Source organism: Macaca thibetana, chromosome 12 (assembly GCF_024542745.1).
Source record: "Macaca thibetana thibetana isolate TM-01 chromosome 12, ASM2454274v1, whole genome shotgun sequence".
NCBI lineage: Eukaryota > Metazoa > Chordata > Mammalia > Primates > Cercopithecidae > Macaca > Macaca thibetana.
In genome coordinates this window covers 40,985,051-41,005,090 of record NC_065589.1, presented here as the reverse complement: position 1 = coordinate 41,005,090, position 20,040 = coordinate 40,985,051, and the positions used below count along the sequence as shown (strand labels likewise).

Genomic DNA, 20,040 nt, shown 5'->3' with positions numbered 1-20,040 from the left:
ATCCTAGCACTGTGGGTGGATTGCTTCAGCTCAGGAATTTGAGACCAGCTTGGGCAACATAGCGAAACCCTGTCTCTAAAAAAAAAAAAAAAAAAAAAAATTAGCCAGGCATGGTGGCATGTGCCTGTAGTCCCAGTTATTTGGGGGGCTGAGGAGGGAGGATTACTTGAGCCCAGGAGGTTGAGACTGCAGGGAGCTGAGATCACACCACTGCACTCCAGCCTGGGTGACAAAGTGAGACCCTATCTCAAAAAAAAAAGCTTTTCTCTAAAATAGAAAACGATGTAAAGATGTCCAATCTTAATATTTTCTATTCAACATTCCACAGGAGACTCTAGCCAGTGCAACTGGACAAGAAAAATAAATAAAAGCCTTCCATATTATAAAGAAAGAAGCAAAAATCTATCTACTTGTAGGTGACATGATTCTGTATGCAAGAAATCCTAAGAAATACACACACACACACACACACACACACACACACACACAAATACTAACACTAATAAACAAATTCAGCAAGATTTCAGGATACAAGTACAAAATACAAAATCAACTGCATTTTATTTATTATAGCAATGAACAATCTGAAAATGAAATTAAGAAAACAACGCTTTACAATAGCACCAATACTTAGAAATAAATTTAACCAAAGAAAGGCAAGATGTGTACACTGAAACCTAGAAAACATTGCCGAGAGAAATTAAAGATCTAAATAGACTGTGAGATGTTCTATGTTCATGGGTTGGAAGAGTCAATATTATTAATATGGCAATTCTCCCCAAATTGATCTATAGATTCAATGCAATCTCTATCAAAAATCTTAGCAAGGTTTATTGCAGAATCTTGATAAGCCAGTCCTAAAATTTATATGAAAAGGCAAAGAATCTAGATTCACCAGAACAATTTTGAAGAAGAACAAATTTGGAGGACTTATATTCCTGATTTCACAACTTACTAGGAATCAACAGTAATCAAGATGGTGTGGTATTAACACAAGGAGAGACATGTTGATCAGTGAAATATAACTGAGAGACCAGAAATAAACACATTCGCTGGTCAACAAAGGTACCAAGATTCAACGGGAAAAGGTGCCGGGAAATTTGGATAGCCATATGCAAAAATATTAATTTGGACACATAACTCAACCCATATACAAAAGTTATCTTAAAATCAATCACAGACCTAAATATAAAAGGCAAAACTATAAAATTTTTATTTTTTATTTTTTATTTAGACGGAGTCTCACTCTGTCGCCCAGGCTGGAGTATAGTGCTGGGATCTCGGCTCACTGCAAACTCCACCTCTCGGGTTCACGCCATTCTCCTGCCTCGGACTCCTGAGTAGCTGGGACTACAGGTGCCCGCCATCACACCTGGCTAATTTTTTGTATTTTTAGTAGAGATTGGGGTTTCACCGTGTTTGCTAGGATGGTCTTGATCTCCTGACCTCGTGATCTACCCGCCTCGGCCTCCCAAAGTACTGGGATTACAGGAGTGAGCCAAAAGGCAAAGACTTCTTAGACATAACATCAAAAGCATAATTCATAAATTTTTTTATAGAGTTCGTTAAAATGAAAAACTTTTCTATTTCAAAAGACACCATTAAGAAAATAAAAGACAAGTCACAGACTGCAAGAAAATATTTACAAATCATATCTGATAAAGGACATGTATCCAGAATACAGAAAGAACCCTTATAATTCATACAAGAGTACAAACAAAATTTTATAAGTAGGCCAAAGATCTGAACAGACATTTCATCAAAGAAGATATATGAATCACTAATAAGCATGTTCTACATCATTAGTCACTAGGGAAATGCAAATGAAAACCAGGATATACCACTTCATACCCATTGGAATGGTTGTAAGAAAAAAGACTGAAAATAAGAAATATTTTTTGATATGGAGAAATTAGTATCCTCATTGATATGGAGAAATTAGTATCCTCACACATTGCTGATGGGAATGTAAAATGGTACAGACATTTTGGAAAAAAGTTTGACAGTTTCTTAATACGTTAAACATCAATTTACCATAAAACCCAGCAATTCCACTCTAGGCATCTACTTGAGAAATGAAAATGAAAATATATGTCTACACAAGAAACTGCATTTGAAAGTTTATGGCAGCATTATTCACAATAGTCTTAAGTTGGAAATAACTCAATGTCCATCAACTGGTAAAAGAATAAACAAAATGTAGTTTTGGAAAACTATTCAGTCATAAAAAGGAACAAATACTATACATGCCACAATATGGAAAAAACAAAAACATTATGCTAAGTGTAGGAAGCCACATAGAGGAGATTGCATGTATGATTCCATTTATACAAAAGGCCGAGAAAAGGCAAATCTATAGAGTGATTAAGAGTGATTAGTGGTTGGCTGGGATTGGTGGTGGAAATGGAAGTCACTGAATGAGCAGAAGGGATTTTCTTGGGTGACGGAAATGTTCTGAAACTGGATTGTGGTGGTAGTTTGTACAGCTATGTTGACTAAAAATCACTGAAATGTGCACTTGAAAGGGATGAATTTTATGGATATATAAATCAGCTATTTTTAAAGTCAAAAAAATTAGTAAAAGAATTTATTAGAGAGAAAAAGAAGAAAGCTAGTTTCCAACCTTTCCACTAAGAGTCCAGTCATCTGAAAATTCTCCCTCATAGATAGTATCATCTTCGGAAAGCAAAACCCCATTTCCCTATAAGGAGAAAACAAGAGAAAAATTACAACACATAAAATAGAGTAACTTAAGAGTGCACGCAGTCATATCCCCAAAGCCTTATGGAATCTTAAAAGAAGGAAAATAGTACTAAGAGGTAGAAACTAATCAAAAGATGACTTAAAAAGTTAGGGACAAAGGAGCTTTAACAAGTTAGTAATAACTACATGCAGATATTCCACTCACCATCATTTTATTAAGGTGAAAGTTGCCCTCATAGTATAATCCAAACTGGGTAACCACCACACCATTCCCTTGACACACATCATCTTGCCACATTCCCATATACTTTTCCCCCCTGCACAGAAATAAAAAGAAAAGAAAAAGCACTGAAGACAAGGATAAAGTAGGGAAAAGACAATTATCACATGGGAGATCCCAGGCATCAACCCTAGGCTGGTATAGATTCCATTTTTCTAGTTAAAGTAGTTAACTTTGTCTCCTCAAATACGGGACAAGGTGAGAGCAAAAGACATCTCACTCAGTAATGTTCTCTGAGGAATTTAATATTGTGGTCTATCTGACACAGGTCTGTAGATACCCCAGGTAGTTACTTGATAACTTTAAAATATATAATTTTTAAAAAGAAGGCCTAGAATTCAACTCTAAATAATTTCATTTAAAATGTAATAAGCAGAATAAAACCTATGCACAGGTTTTTCTTACACAAAAGTTTGCTAACTTAAAAAGAAAGAGGCTGGGTGCGGTGGCTCATGCCTATAATCCCAGCACTTTGGGAGGCAAAGGCAGGTGGAACACTTGAGGCCAGGAGTTCGAGACCAGCCTGGACAATATGGCAAAACCCCATCTCTACCAAAAATACAAAAAATTAACTGGGTGTGGTGGTGTGTGCCTGTGGTCCCAGCTACTTGGTAGACTGAGGTAGGAGGATCCCTTGAACCCAGGAGGCAGAGCTGAGATCGCACCACTCCAGCCTGGGTGACAGAGTGAGACCCTATCTCAAAAAATTAAAAAAAATAAATAAAAGGGTTTGTCATAAAAGAAGGTTCATTTTTCACCTACTCAAACTCAAAGAAATCTTACTAATCTCCATGAAAAAGACAAAATAAGTATAAACTGCTTGTTAAATAATCATGGTGCTTAATCATTTGCTTAAACTGTGAGAAAAGAAGAACACTGTACCTAGTGATATCATCAAAGACACCATATCCTGCTTTCTTATCCGTTACCCACTGGCCAATGAACATACTAGGAGAAGAGGACGTCAATTTCCCACTTCGTAGAAGGCCATGACCATGACGCATATTATCTTGGAAACAACCCTCAAACACTTCACCAGAAGCATAGCTGTGGTTGGAAAGAATGGATAATTACCACATGCACATTGAATTCTGATGCTCATTTTTACAAAGTTTAGAAAATCCAAAACCATACTCAGTCTCACTGGTAGCTATAATTATTTGTTTATATGATTATTTTTCACCACTTAAAAAAACCTTGTTTTTGAATGATTAAAGTTAAAAAGTTAAAGACACCATGGGTGGTATTTTGCATTAACATGGAAAAAATGTGTTTTTAGTCTCTTATGGGAAAATGAAATAATGAGTTTTTTGTAAGACGGAAGAATAAAAGTTTTGTCCATTAGAATCAAGTAAATAAAAATAAGATAAATTTATAGATAAGACATATAGGAGTCTCTATGAGAAAATTATGGTTTATGGTTTATAAGGTATATAAAATTTAGATAAGAACTAAATTTAATAATCCAGTATTTTCATCCTGTGATAGATGAGGGGTTGACCTTTAAAAGAAGATCACAGAGAGTTTCAATTTTATTTACTCCTCTAAATTTTATCTATAAGACTAAGCAAAACTTAAACCTTGGAAATTTTGACTATGCAAACATTCAGGTTTACATGGTTATATGAAAAACCAACACCAGTGGAACAGCCTTTCCAATGTCATTACCTGTAGACTCCTTGACCGCACATTTTTCCTTCTTTCCAATGGCCCACATAATGGTCTTCTTTGTTAATTGCCTTGTTTGGGATTCTGTATTCTCCATACCTGCCACGAAAAAGAAAAAATAACAAAAGAATATGCATTTATGACATATTCACCTTTTGTATGTGTATCGTGGTAAACATTTTAACAAGGAAGACAGAGAAAACATTCACCTGTAGGAGGAAAGGGTTAAAACAGCATCTTGGTTTAAGGTGAATCTATAACCTAAGCTGTTTGGCAAGAGGAGTGGGACATCAGCCCCACTACACTAAGATACGGTGTTTTAATACAAGTCCGGTGAAAAACAGAAGACCTGTGTCCTTCGCCTATCTCTGTCACTAATTACCTGCACCACCATGGGGTAAGCCCAGGTATCCAGCTCCTTTATTTAGATAATAAGAGGGACAACTCAGTGGGTAAATGAGATGATCTAAAGTCCTTCTCATTCTAACAGTCTATTAAAAAGAGACTTTAACACATCACAAGAATTTACATGATCACACAGACACACAAAATCACCTACCCAACATTTTTTATACACTAAAATAAATTACTTCCTTAACATTATACAAAATACTGTCACAAACTAATCAGGTAAATACATTTCTAGTGTTAGAAAACATGATAAATTTATTTTAAAAAGTCATTAGAACATCATTAGGATAATAGAGCACTTGGAAATTTTCTCCTTTAACATACCACAGAAATTAAAGATGACTTAAAACAACTGAAAGGAAAATTTTTCTATGTCCTTTGTGTAAAGGGGGACTACTGTCTCAATAGTCCTACCATTAACATTACCAAAGTTCTCAGTCTTCACAACTCAGAAATTATAGAAAACATAGCCCCATTTTAACAGATGGAAGGCTGTGTAATTTGAGGTCACACAGCTATCAAGGAAAATGACCCAGTCTAGGTAAATCAGAGGCTGTACCCCTCACTCCTGGCTCTCTTCATGATCATACATGTGCATTTCTGAAAAATAACAACAAAAATCTACTATTTGTTTGAAAAGCAGCTCTGCATACAAAATAACATAATTTATGACCTTACTGAACTTGAATTTACTATCATATTTTACAGAATTTTCTTACCCATCTTCCAAGCCATTCCTGAACATGCCAGAATACATCTTTCCATCAGGCCACTTCAAAACCCCTCTGGAATGCGTAAGCAAAGAATAATGCATGTCAACTAATATTTCAGGTAATCAATACTTTTTCTATCACGTGATGATCATCCTCACCCCAGGTATAAATCTTCAACATTTTCACCTGCCATGAGGCTTCCCTGAAAGCCAGCGTCCATCATAGGTGGCATCCTTTAGGCGAGGATCTTTGTAGAAAGTATATTTGGCACTGCGTGAAATGGGTGGTTCCTGTCTCTGAACACTGCTACCACTTCCATAAGCGGGAAGATCAGACATCCCTCTCAAAGCCTGATCTACAGCTTGGCTTATAGCTCGCAGCCACTTTGTCTAGGAGCAAAAAGTAATGTCAATAAGCTTAAGGCAACAATTCATCAAGCATTGCTTTACATCCTGTTAGTTTTCTTTGGTGTGAATAAATTATTTGCGTCCCATGCTTTTCCTATTAATAGAGTAATATTGACTGGCTCTTGGATTTCTCTGCTATATGTTTAAAATTGAGTCACATTAAAAAAAAAACAAAACCAAGAAACTATAGTTTTGGCTTAATGAAGATTTATCAGAAGAACTGTACATCATTAGTCAAGCAAGAACAATTTATATTTCTTCTTTATTACACAAGAGGCAGAAAGAGCCAGGGTGAAGATTGAAAGCAAATACTATAATGGACTAACCTTTTCCTGGGGTGTAGATGAAATGAGAGTGAACTGCTCCTCAGGTGTGGTTATCTTTAAGCCATTCCTAAAACGTTCACAAGGACAAATACCAGTAGGTTTAACAACCTGTCGTTACAGTATCAATCCTCAAATTTGAAAAGCAACCTCTTTATTTCAAGAGGAGCAGAAGTCAATTAATGTAAACGCTTGTTTGGTTTTGGGTCCCACCATGGTGGAAAGAACAAAGAATTCTCTGCTCTGTGTTGAACGATGGGGATGTGTGCAATGAAGATGCCTTTTCATCACCTGATGGTGATTTGCCATGATCTTTGCAACAGGCCATTTTATTATCAATAGACTACTTTACTGTCTAATGTGCTGGGAGGTGGGTCTCGTTATGCAGAATGGGGAGACTGTCTCCCAAGTCCTCCTGAGCCTTTTTTCACATTTAAGGAAGCAAGGGTAACAGACTTGGACGGGGTAGAGTGGGGAGGGGGGACACACTTACACACCACCAGCTTCTTCAGACAGTGGCTCTGCCCACAGCGTGGCCAGAGGGAAAACATGGTGTGTGGAGAACTGAAACAGAGAACATGGAGGCACTTTTATGAAAGCCCATGTAGACCTTGGGGTCTCTGCCCATATCCCCTTCATGTCATTAACCCACATGGGTCCTGCAGTCGCTGCTGCACAACCCCTTGAAATAGTTAAGTCCATGCAGGTGCCACCAATTCTGCCACATTGTCCCCATAACACAGCTAACCCAAAGGGCCTTGCCATCTCTGCTGCAGGGCCCCTTTCACATGGCTGCCACTCATTCTCAAGCTGGAAACTTCAGAAGTTCTCTGAAATCCAGTGCATACACAAATCCATGCTGTAGCTGAACAGTCTCTTTCAGGCAACAGTTTCAGTAAACTCACACTAGTTTTGAACATAAACTGATAGTACAGTTAAAAAGGATAGGATTCCACCTTTCAGGGATTCTTTTAAGGTGAGGAATCCAGCCTACCTGGGCATGGACCAGTGCATCATTAAAGAGAATGAACCAATTCACAGAAAACCTCCCAGCATGCTGCAGAGACAGGGCTCGGTTACTGCTCTCACACAGCAGTCGACGCTCTGGCTTCCTCAAGGAGTCCTGGAATTAAAGACAAATATAATACTAAGTGAAACAATCAAAATCATTTTAACATGTAAAGAGAAAATAAAACAGACACAAATCACGTTTAAGGGAATTTGTTGGTCATAGCTTAGCGTGGTGTAAAAACTAAATTTATATGGGATCTAACCACTTCACAAAATCAGAGCTCAAAGGAGATTAAAAAGAAGACAAAAACAAACTAAAGGTGAGGAAGTCTTCAGAGAGGATTTCTAGAAATGAGAGAAGGTATTTAGAGTACCCATTGGTATGGTCCTTAGACATTTTAGGAAAGGGGTCATTAAAATGTTATTGCCATAAACAAGTGAGGAACAGAGAAAATGATATCAATTGTTATCGAAACAGTTGCTGTTTGCTAGGGTAACAAATGACAACTGGCATGGCTTACCGTCATTTTTCCGGGGAAGGTCTTCCAGAAGCCCAGTGTGTATTCTGCTTCCTTCCTCTTCCTGCCGAGATGGAGAGCAAGACACTCATAACAGGAACTGGAATCCTGCAGTTTCTGATATTCTGGAGATGCCTACAGGGCAAAAATTAAAGAGGAAAAAAAAAGAACATAAAATCATTATCCAGAATCTGTAGCCTCAGTCTGCTTTAGATATATAGCATTAAATGTAGGGGAAAATTTGGCCCAAGAGCATAAGTAGCACATTGCAGGAGACTGGGAAAAGGAGACTGGTTTTAGAAAAATTCTACTACATAAAAATACATATGAAATAGGGGAATAATTCAGGGGAGAGAGACAAAACCCGGCAGTTACTGAGGAGAGCAGCAGAGACCCCAGGATAGGGCAGGAGTTCTCAAATGTTTTGGTCTCGGGATCCCTTTATTTTTCTTATGTGGACTGTATCTATTAATATTTACCATATTAGAACATAAAATTAAGAAATGTCAAAAGCTTTTATTAATTCACTTACAAAACTTTTTTAGTGGCAGGGCTCAGTGGCTCACGCCTATAATCTCAGCACTTCGGGAGGCCGAGGCTGGCGGATCATGAGGTCAGGGGATCAAGACCATCCTGGCTAAGAGTGAAACTCTGTTTCTGCTAAAAATACAAAAAATTAGCCGGGCGTGCTGGCGGGCACCTGTAGTCCCAGCTACTTGGGAGGCTTAGGCAGGAGAATGGCGTGAACCCAGGAGGCGGAGCTTGCAGTGAGCTGAGATGCGCACTCCAGCCTGAGCAACACAGCAAGACTCCGTCTCAAAAAAAAAAAAAAAAAAAAGTTTTTAGTGAGAAAAATGGCAATGGTCCACATTTTTTCTAATCTCTTTATTATCTGGCTTTAGAAATGACAGCTGGACTTTTATATCAGCTTCTGCATTTACTGTGTTATATGTTGTTTGGTTAAAACCTATGAAGAAAATCTGGTCTTATAAAGGTATATACCTGGAATAGAGAGAAGCATTTTAATAGCCATTTCAAATGAATGTGGATATTTTCCTTTGATACTACATTAAAACTTGCTAAGTGGTAGATTCTTAAAGAGAGCTGCAATGTGGAATCTAAAACCACAGCCATGAGCTTTTTGTACGCTGAGATGTTAAAATCCAGGGGTTCATCGCGCTCTTTGAATGGGTATTTTACCATCTATGACTTTGTACCATCTATGATTGTGGATTGGACATATAGAAAATACTGGTTGACTGAATTATGCAGATTTTCCAAATGTTGACATCTTTCTTCTACAACATCAAAAATCACAGGATCATAGAACCACCAATCTCATGAGATAAAGTCCTAAGTATCAGGAAACTGTCACACTCACAGTGGTAGATTCATCTCTAACATTCTAATTTTTGCTTAAAAGTTGAGATTTTATGATTGGCAACAAATACTATCATTTGTTCCCTTTGAAGTGACAGGTTCATTTACTCATTTCTGAGAAAATATCTGCCAATATCCAAATCTGAAAAATCAGTTTATCTGTCAATTGTCCTTTCAAGTTGAAAGAAAAAAAAAAAAAAGCAACCCATTTATTTCAACAGGAGCTCTCAACTCAACAATCACAATCATGCTTTTTCTTGAAAAACCACCACACTTCAGCATGCAGCAGAACTGCTTTACATGTACTTTGCACGTCACCACACGTAATAGGACACTCTTAAGTGAAATTGTATTTTAACTGCAAGTGCATGGCAATGAAGAATGCAATGACTACTAGTATAGTCTGGTGCCACTGCCCTGATTCCTACCAAGGAGCCAGCAGTTTTACCCACCTTAACTTCTGCACTATCAATGTAAATGACAACACAGTGGAAAAGGCAAATATCTTAGTAGTGTCATGAAAATAGTTTTGACCTTGTGAACCTCTTGAAATGGTCTTTGGAAGCCCCAGGGGTCTGCAAACCAAGCTTTGAGAACCAACTACTGGGATGGGTGTAACTGCTATGCCATGTAGTGAGGGAGCAGAAGGTAAGATCGAAGGATGATCTCTCACATTCATGAGTTTACTTGCCACAATTGTGAGAGTCACTCATTTTCATTTTTTCCATTCACTTAAGAAACATTTAATGAGTATCTACCACATATGAAACATTCTGCTAGAATGCTAGGGAAAAAAAAATAAGGCATGATCTTTGTACCATAATTAGGCAGACAAGATAGAAAAATGTACCAGAATAATGCAGTGGTTTTGTTAACAGGCTATATACCATAAAAGACAATGTAGAAAAGTAGGTTAAGAGAACAGATTCTGGAACCAGAGCCTGGATATGAATTGTAGCTCTGCCAGTTCTCAGCTGTGTCTCAATTCTCTCATCTGTAAAAGGCTGATGATGAAATAGGTATAATAATAATGCCTACTTCACCGAGTTGATGCGGGGATTAAATGAATACATATAACTTGCTTAGAACACTGCCTGGCATATGGAATTCATTCAATAAATGTTAAGTATTATTATTATTTTTATATGGAGACATTTAAAAAATACATATATGTGTACACACACACGATGTCAAAGGTGTGCCTTAGACTTACTCAATTATAATGTATAGTGATGGAATACGGGCAGGTTTGTTTTGAAAAAGCTTCCACAGTTGATTTTGACCCCCTGTGATGAGGATAAGGGCCACTGATATAACATGAGAAGTGAATAATGGAAAGTGTTAGCAAAATAGAGTAAATAATCCTTCAGAGATGGATAGGGGAAAGAGAACCAATATAGTCAAAGAGGGCTTTATTTTCATGATAAAATGACTTTTGTCCCAGAATGAGGATGGGAGTGGGAGTGTTTCAGGAAGGAAATATAAAACACATGAAAGCTACATCCAGGAAAACTGAACTCTGACTCTGAACAATTCTAAGCTGATCTGGTAGGAAACTTTTTTGTTGACTGAGGCCATATTGGGGTGAAAGTTGTATCTCATTGGGATATTTGATAGGTCAAACCTTCACAGCTAAAGCTAGATCAGTTTAAAGATCTTGTAGGTCTTTTCTTTAGTCTAGTTTTAAAGTCAAAATCAGACTAAAGAAAAGACCTACAAGATCACAGTAGGCTCAACTGTAGAAAGCCTACATCGATCAGTTCCTGGGTCACTCTGAGGGGTGAAATCTGTTTAGATCAAGAGACAGACCCAGAGATTAAGAAGATTCTAAACCTATAAGGGGCCAGTATGTTGGCTCATGCCTGTAATCCCAGCACTTTGGGAGGCCAAGGCAGGGCAATCACTTGAGGTCAGGAGTTCGAGGCCAGCCTGGCCAACATGGTGAAACCCCATCTCTACTAAAAATACAAAAACAAAAAAAAAGTAGCCAGTGTCATGGCACATACCTGTAATCTCAGCTACTCAGGAGGCTGAGGCATGAGAATTACTTGAACCTGGGAGGTGGAGGTTGCAGTGAGCCAAGATTGCGCCACTGCACTCCAGCCCCAGTGACAGAATGAGACTCTGTCTCAAAAACAAACAAACAAACAAACAACAAAAAAAAATCTATAAGGGACTTTGGAGTCATTATAATTTATCTAGAGACTTTCAGGGTAGAAACAAAATGAAACCACACATTTCGATGGTATTTGAAAGGTGAATGTCTCAGGACCAGCTTTAACATACATCTATATCCTAGTGTGGTGCTAACTTCCTAGGATTCCACCTAACTAGTTTTATATAGGAGTGGACTAGTTAACATTTGAGAAAATCCTGTAACACTGATTCCTCTCAGCATTTGCTAAGGTAACCTAAACACCTGGTATAAAGTCTAGCATGAATCCAGGTCAGTTAACACCCCTGCCTTACAGGTGTATGCCTTTATACAGAAAACCAGGGCTTTGAAGAGCTCTGTTTAACTGATAGTCAGCATGCATCCAATAAATTTTGACAACTACTGAGTGAGTAACATCTGATAGAGTCTCAACTTTAGACAAAGTTTCATAAAATGAATACAGTTTATTCATCTTGATAAGGCCCTAAAAGGAAACTGAATCCACAGAAAACTCAATTTATCTACAGTCATACTTTCCTCTATCATTTCCCTGAAGAAAATTAAATTTAATTAGACACATGTAAATATTAAATTACTGGAGTTCCAGATCTTGTGGTGGCATAATCCATACAAACAACTATGATCCTTGGCTTTCCAAATGTCCAAAGAGGTATACATGGGAGCTTACCACTTCAAAACAAGTAGCAAGCTTTAGCAAAACTTTTGCATAATTATGAAGTCGTCTGATTGGCAAGAAAAACAAAGTATTCAGTATTTCCATCAACTGAGTGTTTTCATCATTCACTTCTGATAAATCTTGCAACAGCTCTTGGTTTTTATTTAGGAAATCACTAGAGGCAGAGGAAAACAAAATTAGTTAATCCTTTTTGAATTGGTAATATGCATGATATTAAATAAAACATTTCACTAGAAAGTACCTTTCAGAATGCACATTTTTTAGCTGCTATGAAAGTAGAAATACAATGAAATAAGCCAGATATAATTAAAAGAATTTCCCTATCTATAAGATAGGATTTTTTAAGTATAAAAAGTAGCAAATGGTAGCAATACAAATGGTTAATCACAGGCTTGTGCCTATGTTCCAGGAAATGAATCATGCATCCCACAATTTAAGGTGAATAATCAGAGACCAGCTGACACCATTACCTGTTAATTTCAAAGCCAAAAGTCACAGCAATAAATGGCATGACTAATTGCTCTAGGCAGCTGTGCTAAATAGAAACACTGGAAGAAAAGCGAAGCTCCTTGCTCCAACAGAATTAGTGTGGATATTAAAACACTTCTAATTTCTTCTTTTTTCCTTCAATTATGAGTTTATTATAGGAAAGTAATAAAAAGCTGAAAGAACTAGTATTACAGTTAACAAGAAACAATAAAGATGATTATATGTGACGATTTCAATGCTGAGATCTTCAAAAGCATTTCAAACTGAAGCCAAAAATTAGTTTTTAATATTCAGTTTTTTATAAATTCATCGTTAAAATTTTATTCCAAATTTTAATGCTGATCAATAACCCATTAAGGCTTAGCTCACCAAACCAAAATACTTAATGGTAAAGCAGTAAGAGTTGGTGAGCTGGGTGCAGTGGTTCACACCTGTAATCCCAGCACTTTGGGATGCCAAGGTGGGTGGATAGCTTGAGCCCAGGAGTTTGAGACCAGCCTGAGCAACGTAACGAACCCCTGTCTCCACAAAAAATACAAAAATTAGCCAGGCATGGAAGTGTACACCTGTAGTCCCAGCTACTCAGGCGGCTGAGGCAGGAGGATCATTTGAGCACAGGAAGTTGAGGCTGTAGTGAGCCGTGGTTGTGCCACTGCACACCAGCCTGGGTGACCAGCTTGTCTCAACAACAACAACAACAACAAAAGATCTTAGATAGAGTGCCCAGATTTTATTTATGTTTGGCTTGTGCTAATGTTCTTACTTTGTTCTCCATGTTCTACTGCAGAGACCAGCTGAGGACTTATTTAATTCTATACAAGTGTTCTGCTTTGACCTGCTCCTGAGAGGCGGAGGTAAGATATAGTGAACACAAACTCCCTTGGACCTTATTTCTCCTCAATACCCAGTACCCAGTCTACAGCAGACCAGAAATGTTCCAACTCTTGTGAACTCCACTACTTTCCAGGACTCACTCATGTCCTTACCTACAGTCTTCCCTGAAAGAGGACAAGCTACACTCCTAAGAAATCTGAACCAGAAATCATCTCTGATCAGCTTATCTTTTCTAGGGACTTTTTAATCTAATAGTGGCAATATTACTTTTTCCTTATATGGCAAGGTCTATACTTTTTACTCAGATTTTTAAAATAAAAATATTAAAGGTAGAAACAACCTAAGTGTCCATCAGCAGATGAACTGATTGATAAAATGTAGTAGTGTGTACATATAAGAGAATATTATTCAGCCATAAAACAGAATGAAATTTTGACGTATGCTACAACATGAATGAACCTTAAAAATACTATGCTTAAAGAAATAAGCCAGACACAGAAGGGCAAATAAATACATGATTCGACTCATATAAGGTACCTAGACTGGGCAAACTCATACAGAGAGGAAGTAGAATAGAGGTTACCAGAGCCAGGTAGACAGGGGGAGACAGTATGGGAGGAGTTATTATTTAACATGCACTCAGTTTTTCTTGGGGATAATGAAAAAATAGTGATGGTTATACAATACTGTGAATGTATTTGATGCCCCTCAATTGCACACATATTAGTGTACAATTAAGATTAAAATAAATATGACATTACATATATTTTATCACAGTTAAGAAAAAAAACTTGCATAATAATCAAACCACCAGGCAAGCCTGATGTGAGCAGCTGAGTGATAAATCAGATGAATGATAAGTGCTTGCACATCATCATCCAAGATCCACTAACAGCCATGTGGGCACCCTAGCTGTGCTCTAGATATTCTCAAACTCTCCTCTGAAAATGAAATCTTTAAGGTAATTTTAACTATTGACTTTGTAAATAGAAATGGGAAAAAGTTGTCAGTGCTGCCTTTAACTATGTAAAACCCAGGCTCTGGGCATGGTGCTGTGCAAAAGGCAAGAGGCTTTCAACTTATGTCATCTCATTTTCCTGTTCTAACAAGGTCAGTTGTTCGGTAATGTGAATCTGACTCAGAAATACTAGAGGAAGGTCAACAGCAGCAGAATAAGGAACCAGGGTCAGTAATTGCTGTAGCCCTTCAGGAAGCCCAGAAGCTTTCCATTTAAATTGTCACAAGTCTTCATCTATCTTTTGCATCTTCCTGTAATTAAACTTGTTTTTCTTTAAGCATTACTATTTGAAAAATAACTATTGCATTTTCTCTCTGCTCCATTTAATTATAGGTTTGGGTACAACCCCATTTTCTCCTATTTTCTTTGGCTATGATTCAGCATTTCACCAACATTATAGGTTAACTAAGCTATTTTAGTCATTATAATAATGAGATTTAAAATAGTAAATATAAAATCAGTAATTACAAATCTAAACTTGTCAAAACCAGAAGTTCTCAAATGTAAACAACAACAATAACAACAAACAATAAGTCTATCCATTTGCTCCTTATAAGAAATATACCAAAACAATGTAGACAGGCTGAAAGTAAAAGAATGGAAAATGGTGATGTATTAAGATCAAGAATTTTAAAGTTACTACACAAGGTTAAAGACATATTCTTGAACCTGTCATTTTAAAAAATAAAGGCCAAACTCCTATATTTTGGAAATCAACAAGTGTGTAAGTCCAAGGATTCATAATGGAAGTTAGAAAAATACATCCAAAAATATTTAGAACTGAATGACTATAAAAACAAAACGTATCAAGACTTGTGAGATTCAGCTAAAGCAACAATTAGAGGGAAATTTGTAGCCTTAGATGGCTACATTAGAAAAATTTTAAATTTGAAAAATGAATGAACCAAGTGCTAAACTCGAAGTTGTAAGAAGTTAACAGGTGAACAAAAAGAAAGAAGGAAATAAAAAACAGAAATTAATGAAATTTTTTAAAAGGGAAAGAAATGATTCCCTAATTTTTGAAAAAATTAATTAAAAAAGTAGTAAACTGCTGACAAGACTGATAAAGATAAAAAAGATAAAAGGCCCAAAAATCATAAGAATGAAAAATAGGGGGTACAACTACAGTTATTCTGGTGTAATCATCTTAAGACTTGAACATTATGCCAATAAACTTTAAAACACGGGTGCAATGAACAATTTTCCAGAGAAATATAAATAACAAAAGCCATAAAAAGAAATAAAGACCTGAAAATACCTATTCATTAAATCAGTAAAAACTCCCTACAGCAAATGTCCCCATGAAGCCCAGATTATTTTTACAGATGAATTTTACTAAATCTTCAAAGTACAAATAATTCCTACTTCATATAAACTACGAACTTCCAGGAAACAGAAAAGGAGAAAAAGCTCCTCCATATCTGTGAGTTCCAAATCTGTGGATTCAACAACCTCAGACCAAAAATATTTCATAAAAAAATTATGTCTCTACCACTTTTTTGTCATTAATTCCTAAACAATACCATATAACAATTTATATAGCATTTATATTTTATTAGATGTTATAAGTAATCTAGAGATGATTTAACATATATGAAAGGATGTGCACAGGTTATATGCAAATACTAAGCCATTTTATATCAGGGACTCGAACATCCTTGAATTTTGGTTTCCTTTGGGAGGTCCTGGACTCAATCCCTCATGGGTACTAAGAGACAACTGTATAAGCAAATTTAATTCAGTAATGTATTAAAAAATTAATACATAGATTACTGAATTTTGGAATTTGGAAACGCAGAGATATTTAACATTATAAAAATCGCTTCCTCTACAACTTTTAGAAATAGGGGCTTTTTAACCCTATAAATTGTATCTACCAAAAATCTAAAGTAATCATTTTTAATAGTGAAATATTAAAAGTATTCCCATTAAAACTAGAAATGAGATGAGATGGTTAGCATTCCTTCTATCAGGATAAAAGATCAAAAGGAAACACGGGGCTGGGCGTGGTGGCTCACACCTGTAAGCCCGGTACTTTTGGAGGCCAAGATGGGTGAATCACTTGAGGTCAGGAGTTCCAGACCAGTTTGGCCAACATGGTGAAACTCCGTCTCTACTAAAAATACAAAAATTAGTTGGGTGTGGTGGTGCACACCTGTAGTCCCAGCTACTCGGGAGGCTGAGGCAGGAGAATTGCTTGAACCCAGGAGGCAGATGTTGCAGTGAGCCAAGATTGTGCCACTGCACTCCAGCCTGGATGACAGAGCGAGACTCTGTCTCAAAAAAAAAAAAAAAAAAAAAAAAAAAAAAGCAAACGTAAAACATTAACATCTGCTAAATCTGGGTGATGAGTACATATTTAAAGTATTTTCTATTAAAATACAGAATTTTTGGCCTGGCACAGTGGTGCATGCCTGTAATCCCAGCACTTTGGGAGGCCGAGACAGGAGAACCACTTGAGCCCAGGAGTTCCTAACCAGCCTGGGTAACACAGTGAGACCCTATCTCTTCTATTTTAAAAAGAGAAAAAAAGTTAAATACAGATTTTTTTAAAACCTTGGCTTTGTTGCTGGGTCAACACTTGTTGAGAAACTATCCGTTTGGGATTATTGCCTTGTGTAAGGAGCTTTTAAATTATTTACCCAGAAGCTAAATGCAAATACTTTCTATCTGCGCAAACACTTTTTTCTGTGTATCAGCACATACATTATTTGTTCCTCTCCAGTGAAAGAGAACATTACCATTTTTCAGATGAGAAAACACTAGGCCTACTGAAGTAAAGAGAGTTGTCCAAAGTCTCAGGGATAGCACGGAAGGACCCAGAACCTGAGCCTATTCATTCAGTGCTTTTTCAATGGCATACGACTTACAATGATAACCAGCGGTTAATAGTACCTGTCCTTTGTAAGACTTACTCAAAGTTTATATTTTGATTTGTTTGGTAAAATGATGAAGTCAAAGCTTTCCCTGGGCACTTGAAAACACAGAGCACTATAAAACATGATCTTTGGTTGAGAAAACAACTGGAAGGTGTGGGTTTGCTTACATGGCAGGCTTAGCAAGAAGCTGGAATCCTCCCATAACCAGGAAATTTGTAATAGATGTGCAATACCTTGAGCAGAAAAGAAAACACATGTACGTTAGCTGAAATGTAAATTAGTTCTTCAGTTTCCAAACACATACCTGGAATAGATAATTCTGGATTATTTCACCAACGAATTTCAGAAGTTTTGTGATGTCAACATTTGTGAAGGGCAAGTTGTGTAATAATTACAATAATGGAGGTAAAGGGAGGGGTAGGGGAATTCCAGCTTAGTAAAGATGGTAATATAAGGCTGGTCACGTTGGCTCACGCCTGTAATCCCAGCACTTTGGGAGGCTAAGGCAGGAGGATCGCTTGGGCCTAGGAGTTTGAGATCAACCTGGGCAGCATGGGGAAACCTGACTCTACAAAAAAAATAGAAAAATTAGTTAGGCATGGTGGCACATGCCTGTAGTCTCAACTACTTGAGAGGCTGAGGTGGGAGGATCCATTGAGCCTGGGAGGTTGAGGCTGCAGTGAGCTGTGATTCCAACATTGCACAGCCTGGGCGACAGGGTAAGACTCTGTCTCCAAAAAAAAAAAAAAAAAAAGATGGTAATAGAAAAGGAAATTTTAAAAACACCTAAAGCTATGCAGAAAATGCAGTAATTTACTTGGTATCTACCAAATAATATCTATTATGTGGTAACTTAATTAACATACTTGAGAAAACATAATTAAAATAGTTGAATTTTGAATGAAAATTTTCTCTAATCTTCACTTCAGGTTTCCCAATTAAGAAATGACAGTGAAGGCCGGGGGCGGTGGCTCACTCCTATAATCTCAGCACTGTGGGAGGCCGAGGCAGGTGAATTACCTGAGGTCGGGAGTTTGAGACCAGCCTGGCCAACATGGTGAAACCCTGTCTCTACTAAAACTACAAAAAGTAGCTGGGCGCGGTGGCGGGCGCCTGTAATCCCTGCTACTTGGGAGGCTGAGGCAGGAGAATCACTTGAACCTGGGAGGCGGAGGTTGTGGTGAGCCAAGACCGTGCCATTGCACTCCAGCCTGGGCAACAAGAGCGAAACTCCAGCTCAAAAAAAAAAGAAAGAAGAAAGAAAGAAATGACAGTGAAGGTAAGAAAATATGTTAAAAGTGGTTGAGTCAGTGTTAGAGAATGTTGATTAAATATTGATATACTGCTAAAGAACAAGTCTAGTTATACTGCTTTGAGCCTTGTACATTTCTTGTACACACCTGGGCTGGCAAAGGGAATCAACTGACTTTGAGGAAGAAGGGAAACTCCTACTAAAATTAGCCCACAGTACTGTACAATTAAATATGGTTATAATGGTTAATTTTATGTGATGTGTATTTTATCACAATTAAAAATAATTTTGGCCAGGCACAGTGGCTCACACTTGCAATCCTAACACTTTGGGAGGCTAAGGCAGGAGGATAACTTACACCCAGGAGTTTGAGACCAGCTTGGGCAACATAGTGAGACCCCTGTCTCTACAAAAAATAAAAAAATTTAGCTGGACATGCTGGCATGCACCCGTAGTCCCAGCTTCTTGGGAGGCTGAGGTGGGAGAATCACTTGAGCCTGGGAGGTCAAGGCTGCAGTGAGCTGTAATGGTGCCACTGCACTCCAGGCTTCAATAACTTTATTTTTTTATTTTTTATTTTTTTTGAGACGGAGTCTCGCTCTGTCGCCCAGGCTGGAGTGCAGTGGCGCGATCTCGGCTCACTGCAAGCTCCGCCTCCCGGGTTCACGCCATTCTCCTGCCTCAGCCTCCCGAGTAGCTGGGACTACAGGCGCCCACAACCGCGCCCGGCTAATTTTTTGTATTTTTAGTAGAGACGGGGTTTCACCGTGGTCTCGATCTCCTGACCTTGTGATCCGCCCGCCTCGGCCTCCCAAAGTGCTGGGATTACAGGCGTGAGCCACCGCGCCCGGCTAGTAACTTTAAATTTATTATAAAAATAATTTGAAAGATTCATACATAAACCCAAATATTTTACTTGCCCCATCTATAGGAATAAAACGTTATGTTAAAAAAAAGCCCAAAATATCTAAACAAAAGCATTTTTAAGCATAAGGCCTAAAGTACCAGAGAAGAAAAAGAATTGAAGTAGAAGTATTATGAGATGAATTCCAGTCAAAAAATGAAAATTATACCAGTAAAAGCTGGAATCACAAAAACAACAAAACCTAGTTTTAAAAAAGAAAACTAGTAGTAAGTTCTATTATTTTTATTTTTCATTTCTGAAAGATGATGTGTTAAAAGACTCAAACCAGGATATTTCCTCTTAGACAACAGCTTCAAATATTTTCAATTTTGCTTAGAATTAAAATAGCATCCAACTATCTGCACATATTACATAGGTTGGAAAGGAAATACACTAAG

The 20,040-nt window shown here is 37.5% G+C and overlaps 1 protein-coding gene across 2 annotated transcripts in view; it reads right to left on the bottom strand.

Annotated features, from left to right (window-relative positions):
• ALS2 (alsin Rho guanine nucleotide exchange factor ALS2) overlaps nt 1-20,040 on the bottom strand; it is a 69,040-nt gene that overhangs the window by 20,161 nt on the left and 28,839 nt on the right. For both annotated transcript variants that reach the window (XM_050750787.1, XM_050750788.1), the window contains exons 11-22: nt 17,654-17,719; nt 12,258-12,420; nt 8,038-8,169; nt 7,500-7,628; nt 6,999-7,069; nt 6,509-6,575; nt 5,962-6,164; nt 5,782-5,847; nt 4,652-4,750; nt 3,866-4,030; nt 2,909-3,020; nt 2,624-2,701 (exon numbers count right to left, since the gene is read on the bottom strand). In XM_050750787.1, coding sequence (XP_050606744.1) covers nt 2,624-2,701; nt 2,909-3,020; nt 3,866-4,030; nt 4,652-4,750; nt 5,782-5,847; nt 5,962-6,164; nt 6,509-6,575; nt 6,999-7,069; nt 7,500-7,628; nt 8,038-8,169; nt 12,258-12,420; nt 17,654-17,719 — 1,351 coding nt within the window. The remainder of the gene's footprint in view (nt 1-2,623; nt 2,702-2,908; nt 3,021-3,865; nt 4,031-4,651; nt 4,751-5,781; nt 5,848-5,961; nt 6,165-6,508; nt 6,576-6,998; nt 7,070-7,499; nt 7,629-8,037; nt 8,170-12,257; nt 12,421-17,653; nt 17,720-20,040) is intronic.